This window comes from Cheilinus undulatus, linkage group 1 (assembly GCF_018320785.1).
Source record: "Cheilinus undulatus linkage group 1, ASM1832078v1, whole genome shotgun sequence".
Classification (NCBI taxonomy): Eukaryota; Metazoa; Chordata; class Actinopteri; order Labriformes; family Labridae; genus Cheilinus; species Cheilinus undulatus.
In genome coordinates, this window is record NC_054865.1 from 3,930,139 (window position 1) to 3,956,983 (window position 26,845).

The 26,845-nt window shown below is 40.0% G+C and overlaps 1 protein-coding gene across 1 annotated transcript in view; it reads left to right on the forward strand.

Moving 5' to 3' along the window:
- The window catches only part of dok4 (docking protein 4), a 52,218-nt gene that overhangs the window by 22,173 nt on the left and 3,200 nt on the right, over positions 1 to 26,845 (forward strand). Inside the window, exons 2-7 of the mRNA XM_041792256.1 lie at positions 14,152 to 14,259; positions 17,542 to 17,656; positions 18,342 to 18,461; positions 21,991 to 22,180; positions 24,606 to 24,744; positions 26,298 to 26,415. Of these exons, the coding sequence (XP_041648190.1) occupies positions 14,152 to 14,259; positions 17,542 to 17,656; positions 18,342 to 18,461; positions 21,991 to 22,180; positions 24,606 to 24,744; positions 26,298 to 26,415 (790 nt within the window). The remainder of the gene's footprint in view (positions 1 to 14,151; positions 14,260 to 17,541; positions 17,657 to 18,341; positions 18,462 to 21,990; positions 22,181 to 24,605; positions 24,745 to 26,297; positions 26,416 to 26,845) is intronic.

Below are 26,845 nucleotides of genomic sequence, written 5' to 3' on the forward strand. Positions count from 1 at the left end.
CCAAAATCTTTTGATAGTCTCCAGATTTCATGATTTCTTCCACACAGTCAAGGCACCCAGTGCCAGAGGCAGCAAAACAATCCCAAACATCTTTGAACCTCCACCATGTTTGACTGTAGGTACTGTGCTCTTTTCTTTGTAGGCCTCATTCCGTTTTCTGTAAACAGTGGAATGATGTGCTTTTCCAAAAAGCTTTACTTTAGTCTCATCTGTCCACAAAAAGTGCCCCCAGAAGGATCGAGGCGTACTCAGGTACATTTCTGCAAACTCCAGTCTGGCTTTTTTATGTCTCTTTGTCATGGTGGGGGTCCTCCAGTTTTGGCTTTTTTCTCCTAATTTTTTGTGTTGTTCGCACATAAAGGAAATAAACATGTGTATACCAAAAACATTTGTATTTGCAACAATTTCTGGGAGAAATGGTGTATTTTCTGGAAAAATTCCAGGGGTGCCAATACTTTGGTCCATGACTGCGCATGTTGCTTCTTGCCACTATTGAGCTGTTTAACTACATTTATGACCTCTGCCAAGGATCTAGCTGAGACCACCCCCAGATCCTCAGACTCTGTCTCCTCCTCAGAGAACATGTTAGACAGGTTCAGGAGCTCCTCAAAGTGTTCCTTCCACTGCTCAGTGATGTCCCCAGTCCAGCTTAGTCCAATCCTCCTTTTCTTTTACTGTACTTGATGTGTTAACTATGTTCTATCTAAAAAACTATAAATAAAATGTTAAAAAAAAGTTAACTGTTGTCATTCAGAGAAGGCTGGATCCTAAGGATGCTCCGCTGATCCTGTCCAGGTTCCATCTCACTTTAACAACCTTGCACCCCCTACTACAGTACTGTCATCCTGATTATGTTATCATTCTGTCATTTCAGTACAAATTCAAATAACTTTAAAAAACTGACTGCAGGGATGGGAGAACGTTTGATCCCAGAGAAGCACAGACATACACATACAGCACACACTCCCTCACCTCTGCTCTGTTAGTCCATGTCAGATGGACTGATGAAGAAATGCACGCTCAGCAGGACGCTGATGCTGTGGCAGCAGAAGGTGTGTATGTGTCTGGGATGAGTTATAGCTCTCCTAGGATCAGGAGCCACTCAGGAGTGCACTACCTGACCCTGATTTTTGAGTCCTCTTTCTTTTTCTCTAACTCGGTCTGTAAAGGGGGACACAACAAAACCTCTCTAGTGTTTTTGTCCAATATTTGGATATTTGACGTCCCTACCAACCCATAAAATGTCAGATAAATCACAGTAAGTAGCTCGTCTGTGTATGAAAACATAAAATCTGACTTAGCCTTTGTGAACTGTTTAGCCTGTGGAATATTAATAATAATGTTTTAGTCTGTTAGGGATTTTGCTAATCAATGCCATGAATGAACACATACAGTGAATGAATTATCACACTGTAATTCAATTCATAACTTGTTACTCTCAACATTAGAGCAGAAAAGTTTTCTGATTAATGAAGAAGGTAAATCTCAATCACAAAAATAGGGTCCTGTAATTGTGAGAAGTCATCACACTTAGGTCTGAGACATCCCTAGAAAAAGTTTCCATTCGTCAATGAATGATTCTTTCCGGTCAGCTTTTTATTTTAACCTACATACATCCATGGTTTCCTCAGGCCTACTGTATATGAGTGTAGCATTTATTTCCAAGTGTTTTTGTCTTATGATGTGTACTATCTGCCTCTGTTTGAAAGCAGCTCTGACCCGTCTCCTGGATCAACCAGTTGCTGTTCAGTCATTTATCATCCCACTCTGTTGAATTCCTCTTGTTATAGCTTCATTATCTCTGAATTGTTCTCCGTCTGCTCCTTGATCCCTCCTGCAGTCGTCTGCTTTCATTGGACAAAATGTAATGAGCTTTTTAATTGTGTCAGTTTACTCCAGCTGCTGAGCCTGTTACCTTCTCTCTCTCTTAGTTTGTGTGTCTTTGTGTTTAGATTGAAATTAAAGCTTATTTAGGATTCTGAGAATGACTAGTAAGCTGCTAAATTAATTTCATGTGGTTCCCTCTTGTTTTGTTATCCAGATAATATCATGGACAGGGTGAGGAGAGAAATTTTGATGAAAAGCAGAGATTTGTTTCAGGAGAGTCAGATGTCTGACGCCAGAGTGCCACCTGGCGATTAGGATCGGATAGAATCCATAAAACCTTTAAATCCTCCCTGTGGTTTACAGAATTACAATCCTGGTCAAGTCATGGAGGCTTTTACTTTGAAACGCTCACCTTTCCCAGTGGTCACATGACCTTTTCCTCGAGAATTCCATTAAATAAAGAAAACAAAATAAAGGGATTGAAACAAACAAAAAATAGACCCTGTTTTTTAAAATGTTGTTACTGGTTTTCCATTTTTGTGACCAAAACAGAAAAACGGCTCGCTTTTTCCATTTTTTCCATTTTTGTGACTGAAACAAAAAACAAAAAAACAAAAAAACGAAAAATGGCTTGTTTTTTCCGTTTTTCTATCTTTGTTCAAAAACGGAAACAAAAAAAAAAAAACGGAATAACAAGAGTTTCTCCCATTTTTTGAGTCTGGTTTTTATCTGGAAATGGATCTGCCAGAAAATACACTGACCAGTCACATTATAAGGCACAGCTCAGACCAAGCTCATGCTGACATACATCCTGAGCTCTCAGTAAGTATAGCGTACCTTCACATGCATTTCTTTGATTCTTTAAGAAATGCAGCTTTAACTTTTAACCCACCATTAGTACACTCAGTGATGACTACAGGGATGCTGGAAGTGATTCTTATTGGCTCAAAAACTTCCCTGGTAAACAGTCATGTTAGGATAGAGACATCCTAACAGGAGACAACATGCTAGTATCTATCTGAGCTCCATGGCAGAAACGTTTTATGCTGCTCTGTTTGAAAAGATATGAAACATGTTCAGGGATCTGACCATGAAAAAGCTTCATGCATGTGCTATGATGGAAACCTCTGACCTGTTTAGCTGAAAGCATTTCAGTCCCCAGGATGTAAAATTCTTCTGCCAGGAGCTCTCATTCAAAACAACAGCACAATATAAGGAGGACAGACCAGCGCTGCTTAGCTCCGCCCATCAGCTCCGCCCATCTCTCCTGTTTATTTCTTGAATTGAGGAATGTGCTCAATAAAACCAGCACCTTATAAGGTGTGTTCACTAAGCAGAAAAACCACTTATGACTTAAGGTCTTTGCTCACTGAGTGCAAAAACCCTTTAATGCAACAGTTCATACCCAATTTGGAATACAAGTCAAAATAATCAGATTCAATATTTTTAAAGAATTGTTCAGCCCTTGTTTAGGAATAAAACAAAGTTAATTAATAATCACATATCAAATCACAATCACAATATTGAGGGGAAACAATCACAATTGGATTATTTTCCAGAATTGTTCAGACCCAGTGCCAAGTTGGAGAGATGGAGAGAAGCTTTAAATTCAGTCTCTGTTTGGTAGCTGTGAGACCAACCTTTGCCTATCTCTCTTCTATACTTTGGTTGATATCTGCATAATACACAGACATATCGGTGGGTTTAAAGTGAGGTTTCAGTGTGAGAGAGGGAGAGGGAAAGGTTTAGTGAGTGAGAGAGAAGGAAGCAGGAGGTGCAGCTCTGAATCATCACCATCAAATCACACCTGTTCTGAAATAAATAACAGACAAAAGTTTTGGTGTCACTGTCAGAGGTGTCAAAAGTATTCACATTCATTACTCAGGTAGAAGTATAGATACTAGGGTTTAAAAAGACTTGGGTAGAAGTTGAAGTATCAACTCAAGCTTTTTACTCAAGTAAAAGTATAAAAGTACTGGTTTCAAAACTTCTTAAATTATAGAAGTAAAAGTAATGTAAAGGGGAAAAATGCCATTAAGGACAAAAGCTTAAAGGTCATAATGACTATAATGTTATATCAAAATGTTTACTGTTGAAAAATTTGGGATGCACCTGTTTCAGCCGCATTTACGCCCACTGAAAATGAACACATTTTAGTACAATACAAATACATTCAAGGACCATATATGTGTTCTACTGAGCATTAACATGTGTTTCATGGAGCAGAAGATATAATGACTAGTTCCCTCTAAGTTTTGAACTTCCTGGCTACCAACCTCCTCGCTGGTGCTTGGTTGGGACATTTCGCTCCAGTTCTCTTGAGTCTCTGCCACAGACATCTTCGTACTAGGCTACATACGTCTGCTGTTTCTTTGCTGGAGTGTGATGTGATTTGTATCATGTGCGCAGGTGCGATGGATCACGTACAAACCAATAGGGTGTCAGAATGGTATTATGTTTAAACTTCTCATCCAACCACAATCAAATTCACTCTATCCGGATGGCGTGATTTATCTGGATAGGTTTTAGGGTTTTTATTTGTGTTTTTTTTTTTTCAACAATGCCAAGCCGGAATGAAAACAAACTGAAATGAAATAGGAGGAATGAGGTCATTTTTAAAATGTAAGGAGTAGAAAGTTTAGATAATTGCTTGAAAATGTAAGGAGTAGAAGTAAAAAGTCGGCTGAAAAATAGTTACTCCAGTAAAGTATAGATACCCAAAATTTCTACTTAAGTACTTGACACCCTTGGTCGTTGTGCAAACATGATTAGAACAACATGAGATCAACAGAAGAATTTTCTTTTTAAGCATGTGAAAAATTCAGATGAAATAAACAGACTCTGTGTGCAAAGTCTTCTTGACTCTCTGCATGCTTTTGTTTAGTTCCAGTTACCACTCCCCCCGTGCTCCCTGCCTTTGTCGTCATGATATTTGTGCATGAAGGCAGCCTTCAAACCTTCACTTTAAATGATCATCTTTGTCAGTGCAGACTACATTTTCCAAAGGTGCAGTGATCAATATTTCTGTATTAACAATGGCTGAATGAAAACATGGAGGATGAAAAACCATTCAGCCCTGCTGCTCTCCTCAGAGGGACTGTTTCACCATCCTCTATCTCGTTTTTTTCACCCTCCTGGCTGATTTGTTTCCAGCCGCAGTCAGATGTTTACAGGAAAAAGGAGATCTGAAATGCTGCTGTTCATTACCTCCTCACCAGAAAACAGCAGAGAGACAAATCTGAAGAATTGCAGGTGAACACCGGGGAGCAGTTAGCAGCTAAAGAGGAGATATTTCCCCGAGGAGCTCAAGGAGACCAAAATAAATCCAGGCTTCATGCAGAGAAAGCCACATCCATCAGTTTTACAGAAACACAGTTTTATATGGATGTTGTCTGTTGGTTGTGGATTAAGGCTCTATCAGGTCTCACTCATTAGTCAAGTTTAGGGCTGGGAAATTAATCACAAATTAGATTAAAACGCAATATGGCATGCTGCAATTTTCAAATCGCAGCGCCACAATCTAAGTGGTGAAAAGTGGCAAAAACAGCTTGAAGTAGCAATAAAAATAAGTTAAAGGTGGCAAAAATGGTCAAAATGCAGCAAAAATGGGTGAAAAAGGGACATAAAGGGTCAGAAAGTAGCAAAAATGGGTGAGAAGTGACAAAAAATGAGTAACAGTTGGCATAAAATGGTCCAAAAGTGGCAAAAAAAAAAGAGTGAAAAATGACTAAAATGGGCAAAAAGCAGTCAACATTGGCTAAAATGGGCAAAAACTAGTAAAAAGGTGGTATTTAATGATATTAGGTAGCTTAAAATGGTAAAAATGTGGAGACAAAAGGGTGAGAAAGGACAAAAATGGGATGAAAGTGTCAAAAAATGGGTAAAAAGTTGCAAAAAAAGTGTCAAAATGGGAAAAAAAACTAGGGGAAAAGTGGTATTAAAAGGCATAAGATAGCCTTAGAAGGGAAAAACAGGATAAAAGTGGCAAAAAAGTGGTTTTCAATGTCAAAAGGCAGCTTAAATGTGTGAAAAGTGGAAAAAAAGGTGAAAAAGTGCAAAAAAAAAGCTTCCCTTTTTTAAGGTTTTCTGGGAAATAATATTTCAAATGAAGACATAAAAGAGTCACATGTGGCTCTTGAGCCAAGTGTTGAGTATCACTGCTTTATTATTCAAACCTTTAAGTATCTTTTTTATTTTTTATTTATTTATTTTTTAAAAATCTTACTTTTCTTGCTCATTAATTTATTTTTCTTCATCAAAATGAGAATAATATGAGAAATGATCATCCCCTTCAATAAAACAACTGATATCAAATTTGCTATATGAGCCAAAATCACAGAAAGATATTTTTTCTAAACTTTGACCTATCTTAATTTATCTATTATTGTACTTGTTATAAATAGAATGATTTCTTGCTCACGTTTGTTAAACAACAGAAAAAATGAGGAACCTAAATAATCCCATTTTAAATCACAATTGCAATACTGCAGGAAAAAATTGCAATTAGATTATTTTTGCAAATCGTTCAGCCCTAGTCAAGTTGGCTTTGTATCATCTGAAGGAGTCTGGCTGCTCTGGTCTGCTTACAAACTAGAATGTGGAAACGCTGCTGAGGTGGAATGGTCCTCTGATATGACCAAGAACTACGTTTTTAAACTGGAGAACAGAAAAACTGAACTTTTAAAGCCAAAAATGACAACGTTAAAATCATACAGTCATGGACGAAAATGTTGGCACCCCTGGAATTTTTCCAGAAAATACACCATTTCTCCCAGAAATTGTTGCAGTTACAAATGTTTTTGGCATACACATTTATTGCCTTTTTGTGCATTAGAGCAATACTGTGGAAAAATATGAACAATCTCAAGGTTTCAAGACCATCTCCAGAGATCTAGAAATTCCTTTGTCCACTGTGCGTAATATTATCAAGAAGTTTATAACCCATGGCACTGTGGCTAATCTCCCTGGACCTGGACAAAAGAGAAAAACTGACAAAAGAATGTAACGCAGGATAGTTGGAATGGTGGATAAACATCCTCAGTCAACTTCCACACAAATTCAGGCTGTCCTGCAGACTCAGGGTGCAAAAGTGTCAGCTGGGACCATACGTCGTAATCTGAATGAGATGAAGCATTATAGCAGGAGACTGAGGAGAACCCCACTGCTGACAAAGAGACATAAAAAAGCCAGACTGGAGTTTGCAAAAATGTACCTGAGTAAGCCTCAATCCTTCTGGGAGAACATTTTGAGGACAGATGAGACTAAGGTAGAGCTTTTTGGAAAAGCACGTCATTCTACTGTTTACAGAAAACAGAATGAGGCCTACAAAGAAAAGAGCACAGTACCTACAGTCAAACATGGTGGAGGTTCAAGGATGCTTTGGGATTGTTTTGCTGCCTCTGGCACTGGATGCCTTGACTGTCTGCAAGGAATCATGAAATCTGAGACTATCAAAAGATTTTGGGCCGCAATGTAGGGCCTAGTGTCAGAAAGTTGGGTCTGTGTCAGAGGTCATGGGTGTTCCAGCAGGACAATGACCCCAAACAAACCTCAAAAAGCACCAAGAAATGGTTGGAGACAAAGCGCTGGAGAGTTCTGAAGTGGCCATTAATGAGTCTGGATCTAAATCCCATTGAACACCTATGAAGAGATCTCAAAACTGCTGTTGCAAGAAGGAACCCTTCAAATCTGAGAGACCTGGAGCAGTTTGCAAAAGAAGAGTGGTCCAAAATTTCAGTTGAGAGGTGTGAGAAGCTTGTTGATGGTTATAGGAAGAGATTGGTTTCAGTTATTATTTCCCAAGGGTGTGCAACCAAATATTAAGTTGCGAACAATTTTGTCCGGCCTATTTTTTGAGTTTTGTGTAAAATTATGCCAATGTTGTCTTTTTCCTTCGGATTTTTTGTGTCGTTCCAATGCACATAAAGGCAATAAACACATGTATACCAAAACATTTGTTGATTGCAACAATCTCTGGGAGAAATGATGTATTTTATGGAAAACATTTTGTCCATGACTGTATTAGGTACCAACAGGTAGAATGACAGAATGCTAAGCTCTCAATACTAAAGCCAAACATGGAGGCATGAGTCATAGCCCCTTTGACCCCATCATACCCTCCTCTTTGAAACCTGAATGTTGGCAGGTATGAGTTTAAGGTAGGAGCTACAGCCCTGGGGGCAGAAGTACGGCTCATGTTTTACCAGCCTTTGGGGGCTGAGTCCATCACAATATTAACACTTACTCCAACCAATTTTAGGGCTGACTATAGAGTGTGATGATACTTAATTGTTTTGTCTCATCCCTTTCTCTAGTTGACAGTGGGCACAATCCCTGCTGCGGTTTAGAGGATGCTGGTGAAGCTCCTGCTAGGGATGTAACGATAACCGTAACTATAAACCGTGGTAAAATTCGAGACGGTTAGTATTACCGTTTCAAATTTTAATTACCGTTAAAATTGTGTTTGATTACTGCACTTTGCAAGCTCACGGTGATACTGCTCAGTTCCTGGAGAAGCCACAGCGCTCTGTGGCAGTAATGCAACTTCATGGATGCCAGCTGCCGTTAAACACCATTGAAGAAGAAGGAGCAGCGCTCTCTGAGACTCTGGTGTGCATGCGCAGCTTGAAAACATGGCGAGAGAGAGCACGAGAGAGAGAGCGAAAGAGAGAGAGAGAGCGAAAGAGCGAGAGAGAGCGAAAGAGCGAGATTGTACACAAAGGTACATGAAACAGTGAAAGTGTTCTTTCTGTACCAGTTTTTCTTAGATCTGTAAGACTAGATCTAGTCTTGAGCACTGAATGCAAAGAAAAGTATTCTTGGATCTTATCTACAGTTTGCACAAAGTGCAGCTACCTCTTATGGCCATATGGTGCCATCTTTAATGCACATTTATATGTTTGATGTTAATATTTTAATGTTCTGCCAACAAAGTACATTGTATGTGTTATTTTATTTTATTTTTAAAAAACTTGGTTAAATGATTTCAGTGTGTGTATAAGTACTTTTTGAACATTTTGAGCACATTTCAGCAATACCGTGATAATAATGATAACCGTGATAATTTTGGTCACAATAACATTATATGAAATTTTCATATCGTTACATCCCTAGCTCCTGCTCTACCAGCCGAGCTAAACTGGCGCCCTGTCAAAGTATTTTTTAAGGAGAAAAACGGAGTATAAAAAACAACAGTTCTAAAATAGTTCCTCATTACTAAACTCTGATGGAAGTTCTACATTCTGTTTCTGCTTTGATGTTGACTTTATCTTTTTAGTCTCACTTCCACCTCCCTCCTCTCATTCATCTCCCTCCTCACTGTGTCTTCTCCTGATGCGCTGTTTGAAGCGAGCAGGCCTCGGCAGACGTGCTGCGAGGAGAGCTGAGTGAAGTAAAAGAGACGAGACAGAGGAGGGGGAAAGAAACTGCTAATTGCTCCCTTCGTACAGCTTCAAAGATGAAGCTGATGTGAAACACTTTGGAGTAACTCTTATTCCAGAGGGGTTTGCTCACATGAAAGTCTGAGAAAATGATGTTACAGTAAGCGCTGCCTCAGTGTAACCTTGCAGTACGGCTCATTCAGAACATTTAAATGGGTCTGTGGGCGTTTTGAATAATAGGTAGCTGTTTTTCTTTTACTTCACACATTTTCCCTTCAGCTCGCCGAGGATAAATCAATGTTTTTCTTTTACTCATCCATTCATACCAGATCTAAAAATGTGATTTCCACCATCAGACCACAGTTGAAAAGAGTAGAATGTCATACCGCAGATTGATGGAATAATATTTCAGTGGATGAAATATGCTTCATTAGTTCCGCTGTGTTATTTATATTTTTTATTTTAGATCTTTTATTTTAGATGTTTTAGATTGATGGAATAATATTTCAGTGGATGAAATTTGCTTCATTAGTTCCGCTGTGTTGTTTATATTTTTTATTTTAGATCCCTCCAGCCTGCACATTCGGTGTCTGCTCCATCACAGAGTGACAAATTTAAACAGAATTATTTATTAGGGAGTGTCACATCTGATTAGATGCTCTAGAAATTTCTGGATCTGTCAGCCAGCATGTTCAAAATGTGTTCACCTTGTTTCATTTTTTATCACTAGTCCATAGTTTTTAGGATTCTTCAGCGCCCCTTTTTTAGGTAAACCCTATATGAATTAGGGCTGAACAATTTGCAAAAATAATCTAATTGCGATTTTACCCCCAATATTGTAATTGCGATTTAATATGCAATTATTATTAGGTTCCTCAACCTATGCATTTTTCAACATATTCAAGCAATAAATCATTCTATATTATAACCTACATTCAGTCAGGAACACTCGCCATACATTTAACCAGTTTATTGAAAAAATGTATTTGCAGTTTTATTTGGCAGAGAAGGCTCTGCTCTAAAAAGGCTCTCTGGGTTTGTCAAGCAGCTGACTTTGACTTTCCAGGAAAGCATATGGATAGAAACCCTCATATGGATGGATACATAAATGACCATGTGTTTTGAAAACAATTAGATTATTTTAGAAGCAATTAATTATAGTAGCTAAATATGAGAGTGCAACAAGCTTTAAGCTATTATGGAGGTGGCTGGGGTGGGGGAGGTGAAGCTGGCTCGCCCGCTGCTATAACAGAATGACATCACACTTACCCATTCAGACCCATCAGTGATGGTGAAGGCAGCTCTGTAGAGTGACCATCAGTTTTAACTGATTCCATCCATACATATTCTCATATGTTGTTTGAATGTTAACATTTGTCCATCCTTGTCCAAGTCTTCATGTCTGCACACAGGTTACTATCTTAATGAGCTTTGAACAGGTATGCCTAATAAAGTGATCACTGGCTGTGGACTTGTGTGTGCAGACCCCTGAAAACCTCAGAGAATGGGCCCTCCCACTTTTGATTTATTGATAATATAATTGTATGTGTGTTGGATCAGTAGCATTGGTGCTAGCATTCTGCTAACACTTCATTTTGGAGCTTGAAATGATTTTTGTAACCACTTTCACCACTTTTGCCATCCATTATTGCCATATCTTTTGCTGCCTTTAACCAATTTTTGCTGCTTTTTGCCCATTTTTCCCTTTTATTTTGTCAGTTTTGCGTATTTTCTGCCACTTTTATCCCAATTTTCCCCTGTTTTAATTCATTTCTGTAGTTTTTTAACCACTTCTTACCCATATTAGCATTTTTGGCCTCAGATTCCCCCTTTTTTTGCCAATTTTAGCCCATTTCTGCAACATCTTTCTGCTCACTTTAGCTGCCTGTTGCCATCTTTCCCCTTTTATCTATTTTTTGCCATTTTTTGCTGCTTTTTAAAATTTTCAACCCATTTCTGTCACTGTTTGCACCACTTTTTGCCCTGTTTTTGCCCACTTCTGCGGCATCTTTCACACGTTTTTCCCACACAACTTAACTTTACATGAGCTTGATCTTTTCAGATTTCCATTTGTCTAATAAAGATAGACAGAATTATTAAATTAAGACTTTCATGACCAGTTGATTATTCCCTGTGATGATTGTAGTCTGATGAAAATATTAAGTACAACAAAGGTCTTTTTTTTTTAAACATCATGTCCAGCCAATGAGAGAGCTGCTTGGGCATCCAGGTATGTTTAAAGCCTCACTGTTTGCTCCATTATTAATAATATCTGTTCTCAGGCTGCCTTTGACTCACCCGTTCATTTAGAACAGATCTCTTTGAATTCAACGACCAGCTGAACACCAGAGCTGCAATTACAGAAGATAGAAAAATCATTTTTATGGATCGATGTCCAGGTGGAAATGAGCGTGTACTCGGTTTAACTCCCCTCCGTCCATTCTAATTTAGACAGGCAGAATCTGTGGCTCATTGTGCAGACTTCTCCTCCATACAGGTGGAGTTGTATTGGTATTCCATATGTGTTCAATAGAGATCAGCCTCCACTTCTCTCTCCTCCATCCTGGAGACCAAACTACACTCTTGTAAACAACTGAGAGACTTAAAGAGAGAGACGGGAGCAGGCAGATAGACGAAATGCATACAAATGCATGTGTACATGTGCAGTTCTGTCCTGAAAAAGCTCCACCATTCACATGCTTTGTGAGGTTTAACCATGATAGCTAAAGATGAAGCTCTGAATAAAGGACAAAAGAAACCTGAATTAGTACATCAGGTATGAAATCTGACTTTGAATATTAAATGTAGCATGCTATTATAGCTGCACAGAAACTGCAAACAAACACTGTGCATTAAAGTCAAACGCAGTGGTGGTAGTCATGAAAAGTCAGGCTTAAAAACAGAAACAAAGGTAAAAAGATTTCTATAAAGCATATACAAAAAAGCTCTTATTTGTCACAGGAATGCTGCATGGAAAAGGTTATGTATATTTCTCCCTGTGCATTTGTTTTCTTCTTACACCTCACTGCATAAAGGGGTTTGTGGTTTTTATGGACATGGTGTCCTGGGGCAGCCAGGGGAGCAGGGTTGGCAGTTTACACCTCAAAATTGTGTCTTTGATATTTGCTGATGATGTGTCATTGGCTTCTTCGGGCTGGGGCCTCCAGCAGGCACTTGGGAGGTTTGCAGCCGGGTTCTAAGTGGTTAGGATGAAGGTCAGCACCTCCGAGTCAGGGGCTGTGGTTCTCTGCCAGGAAACGGCAGATTGGCCTCTCTGGGTGGGGAGTGAGGTTTTGCCCGAAGTGAAGGAGTTCTGGTATCTCAGGATCTCATTCACACTGAGGGTGAACGGGACCGTGGCATTGAGAGACAGATTGGTGCAGCATCTGCAGGATTGTAAGAGTCCTGTACAGTGAGAGAAACTAGTCAGTCTTTGCTTCAATCCTCACCCATGGACATCAGCTTATGGAAGTGGCTGAAAATGATGGGGGTGTCTGGGCTTTGCTTTAGGGAGGGGGTGAGGAGCTCAGACCTCTGGAGGAAGTGAGTCCAACTGGGGGGTGGGGGTGGGGGGGGGACAAAACTAAAGGGATGGTATGTTCCATTTGTCCTGGAAACAGCTTAGTAGTGTGGTAGTGTGGTAGTAGTTAGTAGTGTGGAATTAGTGGGCAACTTTTAAAACTTTTCATTTATCCTGTAAAATTGTCCTTGTTTTATGTTTAAAGCTACAAAGCAGCACAAAATATTTACAACATTTTGTGAAACTTCAAATCACAACTAAAACGTCACATTACAAACTTTGGTTCATGTAAAAGAGCTCAGTGATGCTCAGATATGGATAACTATGGTACTTATTTTTTATTCTAAGATCTTCATCAGAAAAACTGAGAAAATATTTTTCTGAGAAGAGTTGGATGGAGACATTAGGGCTGAAAGAAAACAGTGTGCAGATGTTTCCAGGCTGCTGTGGTATTCTTGCTGTATTTGTGCCTCCAGCTTTGTTTCTTTTTCAGAGACAGATTATAAGAAACAGAAATGATTGAACATAAATATTTTCTGTAGTCCAGTCTTCTTATATCCTATTTAACCAACTGACTGGTACTACTTTTAGTGCATCCTCAAATCTAAGTCAGGGGTGTCAAACTCAAGGTCCGGGGGCCAAATCCGACCCCTGGTACAGTTACACCTGGCCCACAAGAATATATCATATTCTTACTATAACTGGCCCTAGAATATGAGGTTTGCAGATTTCCTTCAGTATAAAAATGTAAACTTAACCTTGATGATATAAAATATCATAAAGTCATAAAAATGTGAAAAAGATAAAGAATAAAAAAAACTAGATAAAAAGAAATGTGGGACATCAAATTTGTTTGTGTTTTCATTTCATATTTTCAATTTTGCATTGCACAATTATGACTTCAAACTATTATTTGGTCTTTCATTTCATATTTTGACCATTTTCAAATGATTATTTTGCCTTTGTGTCTCATATTTTGACCTTTTTAACTTATATTTTTGACTTTATCTCATTTTGTCATTTTCAATTTATAATTTTGACTTTTTATCTCATATTTTGACTTCGTCTTTTTTTTTTTAAGACTCGTTTTTGGCCTTTTAATGCCTTTATTGGATAGCGGAAGGACAGTAGATACAGGGAAGAGAGTGGGGAGAGACATGCGGTACGGCCACAGGCCAGATTCGAACCCAGGCCGCCCGCATACATGGGTAGTGCCTTAAACCACTTAAACCACTAAGTACGGACCCTGTTGGTCCCTCAGGTTAGACTTTAATTCAGAATCCGGCCCCTTCTGTGATTGAGTTTGAAACCCCTGATCTAAGTCATTAGTTGTTAGTTCAGTATCATCATTCCTGATATGAAGTGAAATACGGAATATGACTTTTATTGCTCTTATCCATCTGTCTCTTTCTACATGTACAACAGATCTATCGGCGTTGCTGGCTGGTTTTTAAGAAGTCTTCCAGTAAAGGACCTCGTCGTCTGGAGAAGTATCCTGATGAGAAGTCAGCCTACATCAGAGCCAGCCCTAAGGTCAGTGTGGCTGTGTCTTGAACCCCAAACGTTCATAGTATTCATGCTTTTCACACCAAATGAGGTGTCACAGTCAATTTGTATTATGTTCCAAATTCATAGCATGGAATTTTGATAATGTAAGAAATCCCTGCATGCAGATTGGCCAGAATTTTAGCTAAGTAAGGCTCTCTATTTATTTGTTAAGCTTGCCAGCCAGCCAGTAAGCTGCCTCAAAACCAGTGATGCACCGATGCATCAGTGGAACATCGGCATTGGCCGATGGTGGCCATGTGAAAGCTCACTGGCCCATGTGCAAAAATCTGATACGTACCAATGACAGTTGTTGATGTTTGTCAAACTAGAAAATAGACTAATCATGATGTGCATTGCTGCTGTGAGAGAAAATGCCAAAAGTAATGATAGACAGCCGTCTGATAAGTTTTTGCTGTGTGCACCCTTCAGCTGACCGTTGACTTGTTCGCAAAAAAAAATAGCTTTCAACAGATATCTTCATTATGAAAAGAGTGAGCCAGAAAAGCATTTTTGTGTTTATATGTGCCGTTAAACTGTGCTGCCATGCTGCGAACCTCTGCCTAGACTCCTGTCTCCTCCAGCAGCAGCTGCATCAGGCTTCAATGCAGCTGACAGGCTGAAGGTTCTGTGTAACAACAGACAGAAAAAGAGGATTGATGTGATCATTTCCAAGAGGCAAATAATGCAGTAAATAAATAAATTAGGTTAATAGATTATGTTGATAGATCGTTTGGAAAGGATCTCTCTTTTCAGCTGCGCACGGACAGGACGCACAGCGCTCTATGAGCTAATCCATGAGATTTTAACAGGCTGAATGAGCTAAATCTGTCCTTGGGGGAAAAAAAAATTCTCAGCGAATATGTTCACAATGACATGGGCATTTTTGTGTTTATATGCACCGTTAAACTGCGCTGCTGTGCTGTGAAACTTCTGCCTTGAAACTCCTGCCTCCTCAGGCTTGCAGACAAAATAAAGTATCTGTGCAACAACAACAACAAAAAGGATCTAGGAGATCACAACAGGCAAGTAATATAAACGTATTACTTGTATTGATATAAACGTAGGCACGTTGTACCAGAGTCATCCCACGTTAACCCTGTTGTGACATTCCCACTGGAGCCGATCGGAGGCGAGCCGATAAAAACCCCTGTCCATTGCAGGGTCAGTTGAAGCAGGTCCGAATGACGATTAGAGCCTTTCCCACTGCCGACAGGAGCCGATTGTTAGCGGGTTTAAACTGGTTTTTCGGCCAGTGGGAAAGGGGTATAACAGAGGCAAAACAGGATCAGCATAGCCACCACAGAGGGTGCACTCTATGTTGTTGTTTATGTGGATCTCCCACTGTTTTGTGCCCTCTTGCACTTTTTGAAAGTCAAAATCAATTGTGAATTAACAAACATAAACATACTGTATAAAAAGTAATTCATAATATCACACTGCTGCATTATCAATAAGAATTCTCAAGGAGCTACGACAGCCAATCTTCGTCACGGCAGCGTTTTACTAGGAAAGCACCAAAAATGAACATTTGTTTATTGCTGACCAGTGGTCACAGTAGCTTTTTGGTAGCTTAACCATCAGAGTTTGGCATGGAAATAATCTTCAGAAATGATAAAGTCACATGATATGGAGACAACAGGCTTTTAGGTATGTTTAAAAGCATACTGATGGAGTATGAGGTGTATGTTTGAGTTTGTAGTAGTAATAGTATATAGCCTGCAGGGAAAAGCACAGCTAAAGAGCTGACAGACACTCACACCATCAGGGATGAAAGCAGTCAGCCTCCACATGAAAGTCTGACTCCTCCTGAGCTCAGAGAAAACCAACAGTCCTTGTTCTCTCTATCATCTTTTATTCCACATCATCATTACCTCTCCTTCACCTGACCCTCTCTGTCTGCTTTCACACTCCTACACTCAGCTTGCCTCAGCTCAGAGGACTAAAGTGAAGTTGTAGAGTCTTTGTTCTGTTTTTTTTTCTAACCTTGTTTCTGCTCTTTAACTGCGAGCTAAAAGATAACATTTTAGAGATGTTTCACTGTGTTGTCTTTTTCTGTACTTTTGTACTAAATAAATGTAACCCAATAAAAACATGAATCAGTCATCTCAAAACAAATAATGGCAATTATATCACACCTGCATGTGGTCCTGCAAGGAACACATCATGTAAAACTATTTTGCTATTGCTATATTGACATTAAAATGATTATTTTTGCTGTTCTACACAAAAACGTTAAGTAAACCATTCATTCTTTATTGTCTGTCATTGTTGAGTTTTGAGTTTTATTTCTTTTTCACGTTCTTTCTGGAAAAGTCTGTATCTACAGCAGTGTTGTTAGCGACTTTAACTTCGCTACATTACAGGATTAATGTTACAAAAAAAAAAAAGACTTGTTACTGTTTCTGTGTCACTAACTGAATTTTTGGTGTCACAAAAGATACGAGGCACTTTTCTCAAACACTTTTTCCGACTTGCAAACAGGATGGTGGTATTTCCCGGATCACTGTCTGAACATCTGCCCATTAACTTTGCATGCAAACCCTTATGTACAGCCTAAAATGTGTGACTGTGCAGCCAAATAACGGAATAACTGAATACAGCCCTAATAGTCCTTCAGTATGCTCACATTCTGACAGTGACCTGTAGTAGTGATATTTCCTCCTCCTCAGAAAGTTTAAGTCAAGATTTGCCATTTCTTAACAGATTCATTGTGTGTTGCTCTGGCTGTTCCCACATTGCTCAACACTGCCCCCATGATTACTAGTGGTATTGCAACATTTGGTCAATATCCATTAGTTTTCAGAGAAAATGCAGAAATAATAAGAAATGAACAGAGACAGAACGTAGAGAGCATAAATGACCCTTTTTACCTAGAAGCTGGAGTCTGTTTGGACCCTAATACTCCTGATTTTTTCTTTTTTTCCCCAAGAATCTCTTAAATTCTTAAACTGTTGACACCTTAAACAATGTTGTCGTATAAATGTTAAAGCAGACCTGAAGCTGTAAAAACTTTTGTCAACAGTGTCATGTACCATTGTCCACTTAAAGATGGATGAGCAGATGAATGTGGTGATTTGAAAAACAAAACTCTACTTTGAGGAAACTTTAGAAATAAACGGTCTGCCTTCTTTAGTGAACAATAAAATCCCTTCTTCCTCTTCAGTTTGATAAACGTCTCCGTTTGATCACATTAAGAGGTTTTTCTGAGGTTTTTCACTTCATTTAGACAATACCAATTAACCACTTTTACCTCAATCTGTTGCCTAGGTGACAGAGATTAGCAACGTCAAGAATGTCACACGGTTGCCAAGAGATACCAAGAGACAGGCAGTGGCCATTGTCTTCACGGATGACACCTCCCGCACCTTCACCTGTGAATCAGGTAATGTATGCAGACGACAACACACTGAAACTTGATGTGGACATGACTACAGATCTACTATTGGAGTCCCAGACTAAGGATATATATGTAGAGCTGATTGGTCAGAGCTGAATATCTGCTGAATGTCCTTTTCATTAACTCTTACTTACAACACAGAAGACCAACCATCTAAGTAGAGAATTTGACCTCTAGACTTAAAATAACAGGGATCAGACTTTATCCATCCTCACTCACTAAGCTTCATTATGGTGACCTTAGAGTCACATCATTACAATACAGATGACTCATAGCCACAAGAAAGAAGAACACCAGAGCAGAGTAGATAAGTATTCCCAACCATTTTTCCTTAGAGCCCCCCTACATGTACATAAGAATAGCAGAGCCCCCCCCTCCAGGACCCGAGAGAGAGGAAAAAGTGGCACACTTCTGCCAAAAACAACATTGTTTTAATTTTTTTTCACTGATAAAACTATGATAAAGGCCTATGCATGCTTTCGTTATCAAAAGACCTTAGTACAAAGAGCATAAATCCCTGCAGTAAAGAGTTATCGGGACAGATACCTTCAGATTATTGACCACAGACTGGGTATCACAGATTAAATCAAAGTCTCTCTGCCAGTTATAGGCCCTCATTTATTCTCCATATATCTTCTTTCTCTCATCTCTCTCTCTTTTCTCTGTACAGAGCTGGAGGCGGAGGACTGGTTCAAGACTCTGTCCATCGAGTGTCTGGGCACACGGCTCAACGACATCAGTATGGGAGAGCCTGACCTCCTGGCAGCTGGAGTGCAGTGTGAACATACAGGTGATCCACATACAGAAACACAGAAGAGGAAGTGTGGAAATCTCAGCAGGTTGTTTTTTTTTCTGGGTTTAGTCTGCAGCTTTAGTCTGCAGAGACTGTTTCCCTCTCACTCATGAAGCTCTGCTGTGTTGCAAAGGGACATTTCCAGATCAGAGGATAATACAGAGAATACAGATGTGTTTCCATCACTCAGTGGATCGTTCTTACATGAACCATTTGTGGAGGTTCTGGTGGACTGTTAGCTACCTGCTACACCCACTGGGGTAGTAAGTTTGGTCCAGCTCCTTCTCTTGTCAGTTTGATTATGGTGTTTTTTACGGTAAATTTTAATAAACGCTGGTGTTGCTCCTCCATTTCTGATATCCATCTAACTTTCTGCCCCACATTTACTTCCATTGCAATGGCTGTTTTCATTGTCCTCTCCTTTTCACTCAGCTTGCTTCCTAATTTGCTGTTGATCCGTTCAAAGTAACAATTCTGCCTGGGCTTGCTTGGCTGTTCTTGGTGTTCTCCACACACAACAGGATTTCTGATTGTGGATAATGAGGATGTTAAAATTTGTGATCTCAAGTCAGAGCTCTGAGAAGTTCAGAGAGAGAAAAAATGTACTTTAGTGTACTACACACCACAGGATGATCTGGAAAAATAATCTTTGGAACCATCAAATAATTAGACTGTTGCTGACTTTGGTTGGGATGGGGGAATCTGGACAAAAATCGGCACAGTTGTCTTTGTAGTGTGTGCCTTAAGCAATAGAGGAGGATGGTGAGGCAAAACTGTAAGGGCAGGAAAAATAGGATGGAGTGAACATCCCTGCATGTATTATTTTTAAAAGATTTAGTCATCTAATGTTAAGGACGTTACCAGACACAGTCAGGTTATATCTGGACACATTACATACAAATAACTAGAAAAGCACTCGGAGAGCGCAGACCTCAGCCATTTGCCCTATTCTCCAATAGTACAGAATCCTTTAAAAAATTCCTGGATCCAGACGGCGATCCAAATCACTCCCAAAATCTAATCAGTTCTTCCTTATGCCATTTCTGACATTTTCTGAAAATTTCATCAAAATCCGTCCACAACTTTTTATGTTGCAAACAAACAAACTAACAAATGAACAAACCCACCCGATCACATAACCTCCTTGGCGGAGGTAACTAAATAATTCACAAAAGGTTAACCTTTCCTGTCCAAGTTGCCTTTTATAAACCTATCTAAACTTGCAGTAATAAATAAGCCTCTCCACTGTAGTGATTAGACCATGCCTTAAGACAATGGTTCCGAACCTGGGGTCCAAAGATCTTTGCCCCCCTAAGATCTTTGGTGCCGAGGCTTTGTCTGTCCTGAGTGTACCAAACTCAGATTTGCAAATATTGACTAAAACCATGATAAAGCAGTTATTCAGTTGTTTATGCAAAGGTCTTTTGATAAGAAAATAATGCATAGGCCTCTTTTTAGGGTTTTATCAGTGAGACAATTAAAATCTATGTTGATTTTTGACAGCAGTGTGTCACTTTTCCTTCTTTCTGGGGTCCTGGGGGGGCTCCGCTTTTCTTAGGTACATGTAGGGGAGGGGCCAAGGAAAAATGGAAGGGAAACACTGCCTTCAGACAGCATGGCAACAGCTGAATACACATACCCATACTTTAAACCAGTGGTTTTCAATTTTTTTTTTTGCCCAGGGCACACCAAAAATCAAGCTAAAGTCTCAAGGCACACCATATTTATGTCCTTGCAATATAGCCTCTTTTACATGTGTCGATACATGTCCCTACTGCATGGGAGAAAACACCAGCCACAAAATCACTTTGGTTACGGAGTTTCCTTTTGTAGTATCCTGACACTCAGTTAGCAACGCAGTGCAATGCAGCTCAGTAACGTAAGGTTTATCCCCAGCCACCCTGTTCCTATTTCCTCACTGTAGTTCACATCGAGATTGACAAGTAACAAAGGAAGAGGTAGCACAGAGGATGACAAGGCACCAGGAGTGTTCTACCAGAAGATTTTCTTAATTTTGTTCTACTTTTCTCTCGTCAAACTTATTTGCTTGTTTTACAAAGTGGATCTGGTGATGCTGACATGCAGACAAAACTATGTAGCTCACAGCCATTAGAGGCAAGTCAATATAAGGCACCACACCTCAAATTCTCCACCTTCTAAGTCACGGGTGTCAAACTCAAGGCCCAGGGGCCAAATCCGGCCTGTGGTCCAGCTACACCTGGCCCACAAGATCATATCATATTTCTATTAAAACTGGTCCAGCAGTGTAAGGTCTGCATTCATTATTTCCTCCAGTATAAAATTGTAAACTTTACCCGGATGAATCAAATATCATTGTTAAGTCATAAAAGCTTTAAAGTGTAAAGAGCACAAATAATTAGAAAAAGTTGGAAATATGGCAAACAAAATTGTTTTGTGTTTGCATGTCATATTTTCATTTTTGTATCTCACTTAAGCATGACTTAAGCATGTGATGGGAACTTTTAAATAAATATTTTGACCTTTCAATTGATGATTTTGACTTTATATCAAATTTCCAACCTTAAAGATTCACAATTTTAAAATTTAGGTCATATTTTGACCTTTTAAACCCATGATGTTGACTTTTATTTTATTTTTTGACCTCTAAAAGTCATGATTTCAACTTTCTCTCTCATACAGTTGACTTTAAAAAGCATTTTGACTTCTCAACAAATAAGTTAGACTTTTTTTATCTCAGAATTTGAGCTTTTAAACTTATCATTTTCACTTCTTCTTTTATCTCAAAATTGTTTATCATCAGTGCCAATGATGAGGATGACAGTTTATGGTTAAATGTTGATCCTGTCAGGTTCAACCTCAATTCAGAATCCGGCCCCTGCTGTGATTGAGTTTGACACCCCTGTTCTAAGTAAAAGCATGAGGTGTCATATTTTTACATGTGGAAAACAGTCAGTCTACAGGGCAGAGAATTGCATGTTTAACACATAACAGACAGTGAGCATGCAATGCTGCATGATGCAGTGCTATGTCTGATGTTCACATGCAGTAAGGACACTGGTTACAGTGTCTTTGGTTGTTGCATAGTTGTAGTAATAATGTATAGTTAAACAAATTCCCAATGCACATCTAAACTTTCCTCCAGGCACACAAGTGTGCCTCTGCACACCATTTGAGAACCACTGCTTTACACACACCAACAGTTTGCCACTAACGGGCTGTAGACACTAGCAGGGTCAAATTTGCACAAAATCATGTAACATTACTGCACTCTGTCAGTCAACATGGTTCTTTGGCTTCTCACATCTTAGCCAGCTCTGCCACCAGTTGTTCCTACTTTTGTCAGTAAAAGTATTTTTACTGACACTTCACTAGTGAAGTCTTTGGGGGGCGAGGGGGGCAGCTCAGCTCTGTACTGGTTCTGCCAAACCCTGTGTGTATTTTTGAATTCCTACATATTATTAAAGGTATTTACAGTAGTTTAGGTCCTGTGAAGAGAAAATATGACACTCCCTCTCATTGTTCCTGTCATGTGTTGTTTCTTCAGAGCGCTTCAATGTGTTCCTTCTGCCCTGTCCCAACCTGGACATCTATGGGGAGTGTATGATGCAGATCACCCATGAGAACATTTACCTGTGGGACATTCACAACCCTCGCACCAAGCTCGTCACATGGCCTCTCTGCTCCCTGCGGCGCTACGGACGAGATGCCACCCGGTTCACCTTTGAGGCTGGACGGTAAGACCGGGAGGGGGGACGTTCTATTGACACCTACAAAGCTTAGCCTGAACAGAGACAAAACATCCTGAACAGACAAGACACCAACAGGTGTTTGTGTGAGCATGTGTGTTCCGGTCAGATGAAGGATATCTCTGTCTTTCTCTCCGTCTCTCTCACTCATACACAAACATCCAGACAGCTCAGTTGTGTCGGTCTGAGCCTGGGAAGAGATTGATTGAATAGATTAGACAATAAATCAATGCAGAGCCAGACCTTCTTATCTCTTTCTCTGTGATAAAACCTGACTGCCTATGATTGGGTCAGCATGCAGATAATGGTGTGTGTCTTTGTGTGTGATGGTTGTCAGGTCAGAAACAAAGCTAAATATCCAGACAGCCTTCTGTCTGCATCTGTTACTGCATAGATCCATAGGACCATGTTTTAATGGCAGAGTCAGAATGCAGCTGAACTCCCGACAGTGAAATTAAGCTAACATTTATCACTGTTTTAAAGTTAATTGACACAGATATAGAAATTAACCTGGGAACAGACCCTTTTTAATGAGTCTGATTGGTGTTTTAATGGCAGATTAGCTAAGAGCCTGGAGGCTTGTGATTTATTTTTAAGTCTCCATTACTACCAGCTGTTAGAAGTTTGGAATGAATTTATTTTGAAGTGAAAATTATGTGCCCAGGTGTGGCAAGTCTCTTTGCCTGGAGCAAATCATCTTTTTACTGCGTAAGTTGACATTGAGATCTTGCAGTATTGTTCCCAACATTCATTTATGATGGGGCTCATAGATAATCCCACTAAAAATATTTGAGTATACATAACCAAACATCTCTTAATTTTACAAAGCCATAACATAGACTATATTGCCAAAAGTATTTACTCACCCATCCAAATAATTGAAATCAGGTGTTCCAATCACTTCCATGGCCACAAGTGTATAAAATCAAGCACCTAGGCATGCAGACTGTTTCTACAAACATTTGTGAAAGAATGGGTTACTCTCAGGGGCTCAGTGAATTCCAGCGTGGTACTGTGATAGGATGCCACCTGTGCTACAAGTCCAGTGGTGAAATTTCCTCGCTCCTAAATATTCCACAGTCAACTGTCAGTGGTATTATAACAAAGTAGAAGCCATTGGGAACGACAGCAACTCAGCCACCAAGTGGTAGGCCATGTAAAATGACAGAGCGGGGTCAGCGGATGCTGAGGCACATAGTGCACAGAGGTGGCCAACTTTCTGCAGAGTCAGTTGCTACAGACCCCCAAACTTCATGTGGCCTTCAGATTAGCTCAAGAACAGTGGTAGAGAGCTCGATGGAATGGGTTTCCATGAAGCCGAGCAGCTGCATCCAAGCCACACATCACAAAGTGCAATGCAAAGCGTCAGATGCAGTGGTTTAAAGCATGCTGCCACTGGATTCCAGAGCAGTGGAGACGCGTTCTCTGGAGTGACGAATCGCGCTTCTCCATCTGGCAATCTGATGGACCAGTCTGGGTTTGGTGATTGCCAGGAGAACAGTACTTGTCTGACTGCATTGTGCCAAGTGTAAAGTTTGGTGGAGGGGGGATTATGGTGTGGGCTTGTTTTTCAGGAGCTGGGCTTGGCCCCTTAGTTCCAGTGAAAGGAACTCTGAATGCTTCAGCATACCAAGAGCTTTTGGACAATTCCATGCTCCCAACTTTGTGGGAACAGTTTGGGGATGGCCCCTTCCTGTTCCAGTGCACAAAGCAAGGTCCATAAAGACATGGATGAGAGAGTTTGGTGTGGATGGACTTGACTGGGGCTGCACAGAGTCCTGACCTCAACCCGATAGAACACCTTTGGGATAAATTAGAGCAGAGACTGAGAGCCAGGCCTTCAGACCTCACACATGCACTTCTGGAAGAATGGTCAAAAATTCCCATAAACACACTCCTAAACCTTGTTGAAAGCCTCCTCAGAAGAGTTGAAGCTGTTATAGCAGCAAAGGGTGGACCAACATCATATTAGACCCTATGGATTAAAAATGGGATGTCACCAAAGTTCATATGCGAATCAAGGCAGGTGAGCGAATGCTTTTGGCAATATAGTGTATGTGGTGCAGTAGTTGGTGTTGTTCTATAGCAATCACAGTTTGGATCAATACCTGATGTGAATTTAGCCAGCCTCACTTTAGAACAATGGGATCTATGAACTGTTTTTAATTTTCTGATTTAATGTTTTAAACAAAATGAAGTTTCTGATATTGAGTACCTCTTACACACCAAAATAAGATTCATGAACAATTCAAATGTCATCCTAGTAAATCAGAAATATTTGAAAAATGGATCAAAATGAAAGTTGGTCAGAGTATCTACAGTCAGTTGTTCCTGCCTTTTATTGAATTGAACTAACCAGTATGAAACTACACTGCTTTTCTGTGGCTTTAATTTGAGTTTTTGTTGTGTTAAGGATGTGTGACAGCGGCGAAGGCCTCTACACCTTCCAGACCAGAGAGGGAGAGCAGATCTACCAGAGAGTTCACTCTTCTACTCTGGCCATAGCAGAGCAGCACAAGAAAGTCCTTCTGGAGATGGAGAAGAGCAGCAGGGTGAGAACCTGACAAAGATTAGAATAAGTCTACAAGTGTGGACAAACACTGAACACACAGTGAGCTGCCAGGGGGCGCTCAATCAAAGCAATAATAAAAGAAGGTACCTCCAAACTCCTGACCCCCATGATGACATTTTCAAGCCACATATAGATGCCCTGCTCAGCTCTGCCCACATGCACTGATTACTTGTTTTAAATTGAAGAGTGTTAATGGGAATGCTCTCTGTAAGACAGTTTTACTGAACAGTTATTTTACATTTTTTTCAAGCATGAATTTCGCATAATGAAGGAGAAAAGCTGTTTAACAGAGGCCTTCCTGGTTCAGGCTGTGAGCTTTTTGCAACAACCAGAGCCACATTCTGTGATCACTCACAGCAGGAAGTGATAGGTCTGTCTGCAGGCTGAGTGGGGCAGGACATGTAGCAATGACGTATGGATCACCAGAAATTGTACCATCCTACAGCCTGCAGACCGAAACCCAACTGCAGCTTGGAAATGTCTGGTGAGACCACACCAATATGGGAGGGGGGCTGGGGGCTGTGGACTGTGGACTGTGGACTGTGGGCGGAGGGCGGGGTTGCATGCAACTAGAGAAATTGGAAAAACAGAATTTTGAGCTAATGGCAGTGAAACAGTGTGGTGCTTTGCAAGAAAATGGCACAAAACATGAATGAGATGACGATCCAATTGTGGCTCTAAATACTCTGTGTAGCACTCTTTTATCAAGTATTTCCGCTGCAACAATAAACATGTGTTCACCCAGACTGTTGAAACTCAAATATAGATAGACTTTAGTCTATAATACACAAATATTACATTTTTTCTGTTTATTTTTATATTTCAGAGCTAAATTGTCTTCACAACCGGGCAACAGATTTTGTTTTTTCATTAAGCAGTCTCAAATTGACGTTTTTATCCACTGCTGACCCCTTGTGGCCTCAGGATCTCTCCGCCCTGGAAATTTGAGTATTTCCTATTTTTTTTGGAAAGAGTAATAAAATGTCAACACGTAATTGTTACACAATTCAAGAGAAAGTGGCCTATGTAAATCTAGTTTGGAAAGTCTTGATTGCTTAAGTTTGTCTAGTAAAGCATTTTTAAAATGCATCCACCGTTAAGATCATACTATGTAAAAAAAAACAGTCTTTATTTCTAACAAAGCCACTGATGAGCTGTTGGGTCAGATTCTCCTGGTCCTTCTCAGCCCCTCAAGCTTTTAGGCATCTTAACTGTTGTTGTGGTCTGTTTTACTGCCTGCAGTTAAACTCGACTGATGGTAACTGTGTGTAAAAGTGCGGAGCCGGGAAAGGTTATGTCCCTTATGAAACATTTGCACCCTCTTGCTGCAGTAGGTGGTATAAATCTCCTCCAGCTGCTGCTGCAGCACTTTACTCCTCGCCTTGTACATTAAACCACTTCTAGACTTTCAAAATGTGTCGTGGTAAAGGAGGGAAAATGACTCGGCTCAATGTTACACTAAAGAAGAGTTTGATGTAAAAAATCAATTCTGTATTTTTAATGTGCTTTATGTTGTGTGCATTTTCCTCCCAGTTGATGTCTTTAGGTTCAGAGTCTGGCTCTTACCCCTGCACCCCCACTGCCATCCTCCCCCGATCCGCCTACTGGCATCACATCACTGGAAACCAGAGCGGCATGGAGTCTGGCAGCGGTATGTTACCTGTTTATTCCTAACTTTGATAAACACAAGTATCCCAGTTTCTGAGTACCGATTCTTATCACAACACAATATGGGCCATTTAGAAAGTGTTTCTTCAGCACTTTTCAACAAGACACTGTACAGGTCAGGAAGCAGGTGTTCTGTAACCTGTTCACCACATACTTTTAGTATGTCAGCATTTTGATGCTTTCTCTCATCATAACTTTTCAGTTATATTTAATTCTTCATTACTGAAAGACAAAACACAGTATAATATTTGCTTTTCTAATATGTAACATGGCTAAAGCTGAAAATGCACCTGCACAGACATTTGGCAGCTTCCATGCAGTGGAGTCTTGCAAGAAGAGATTTTACGAGAATTGCGCGGCTCATGCCCAAAACTGCCTTCATTGGAAACACTTGTCCATCCGTCCATCCATCC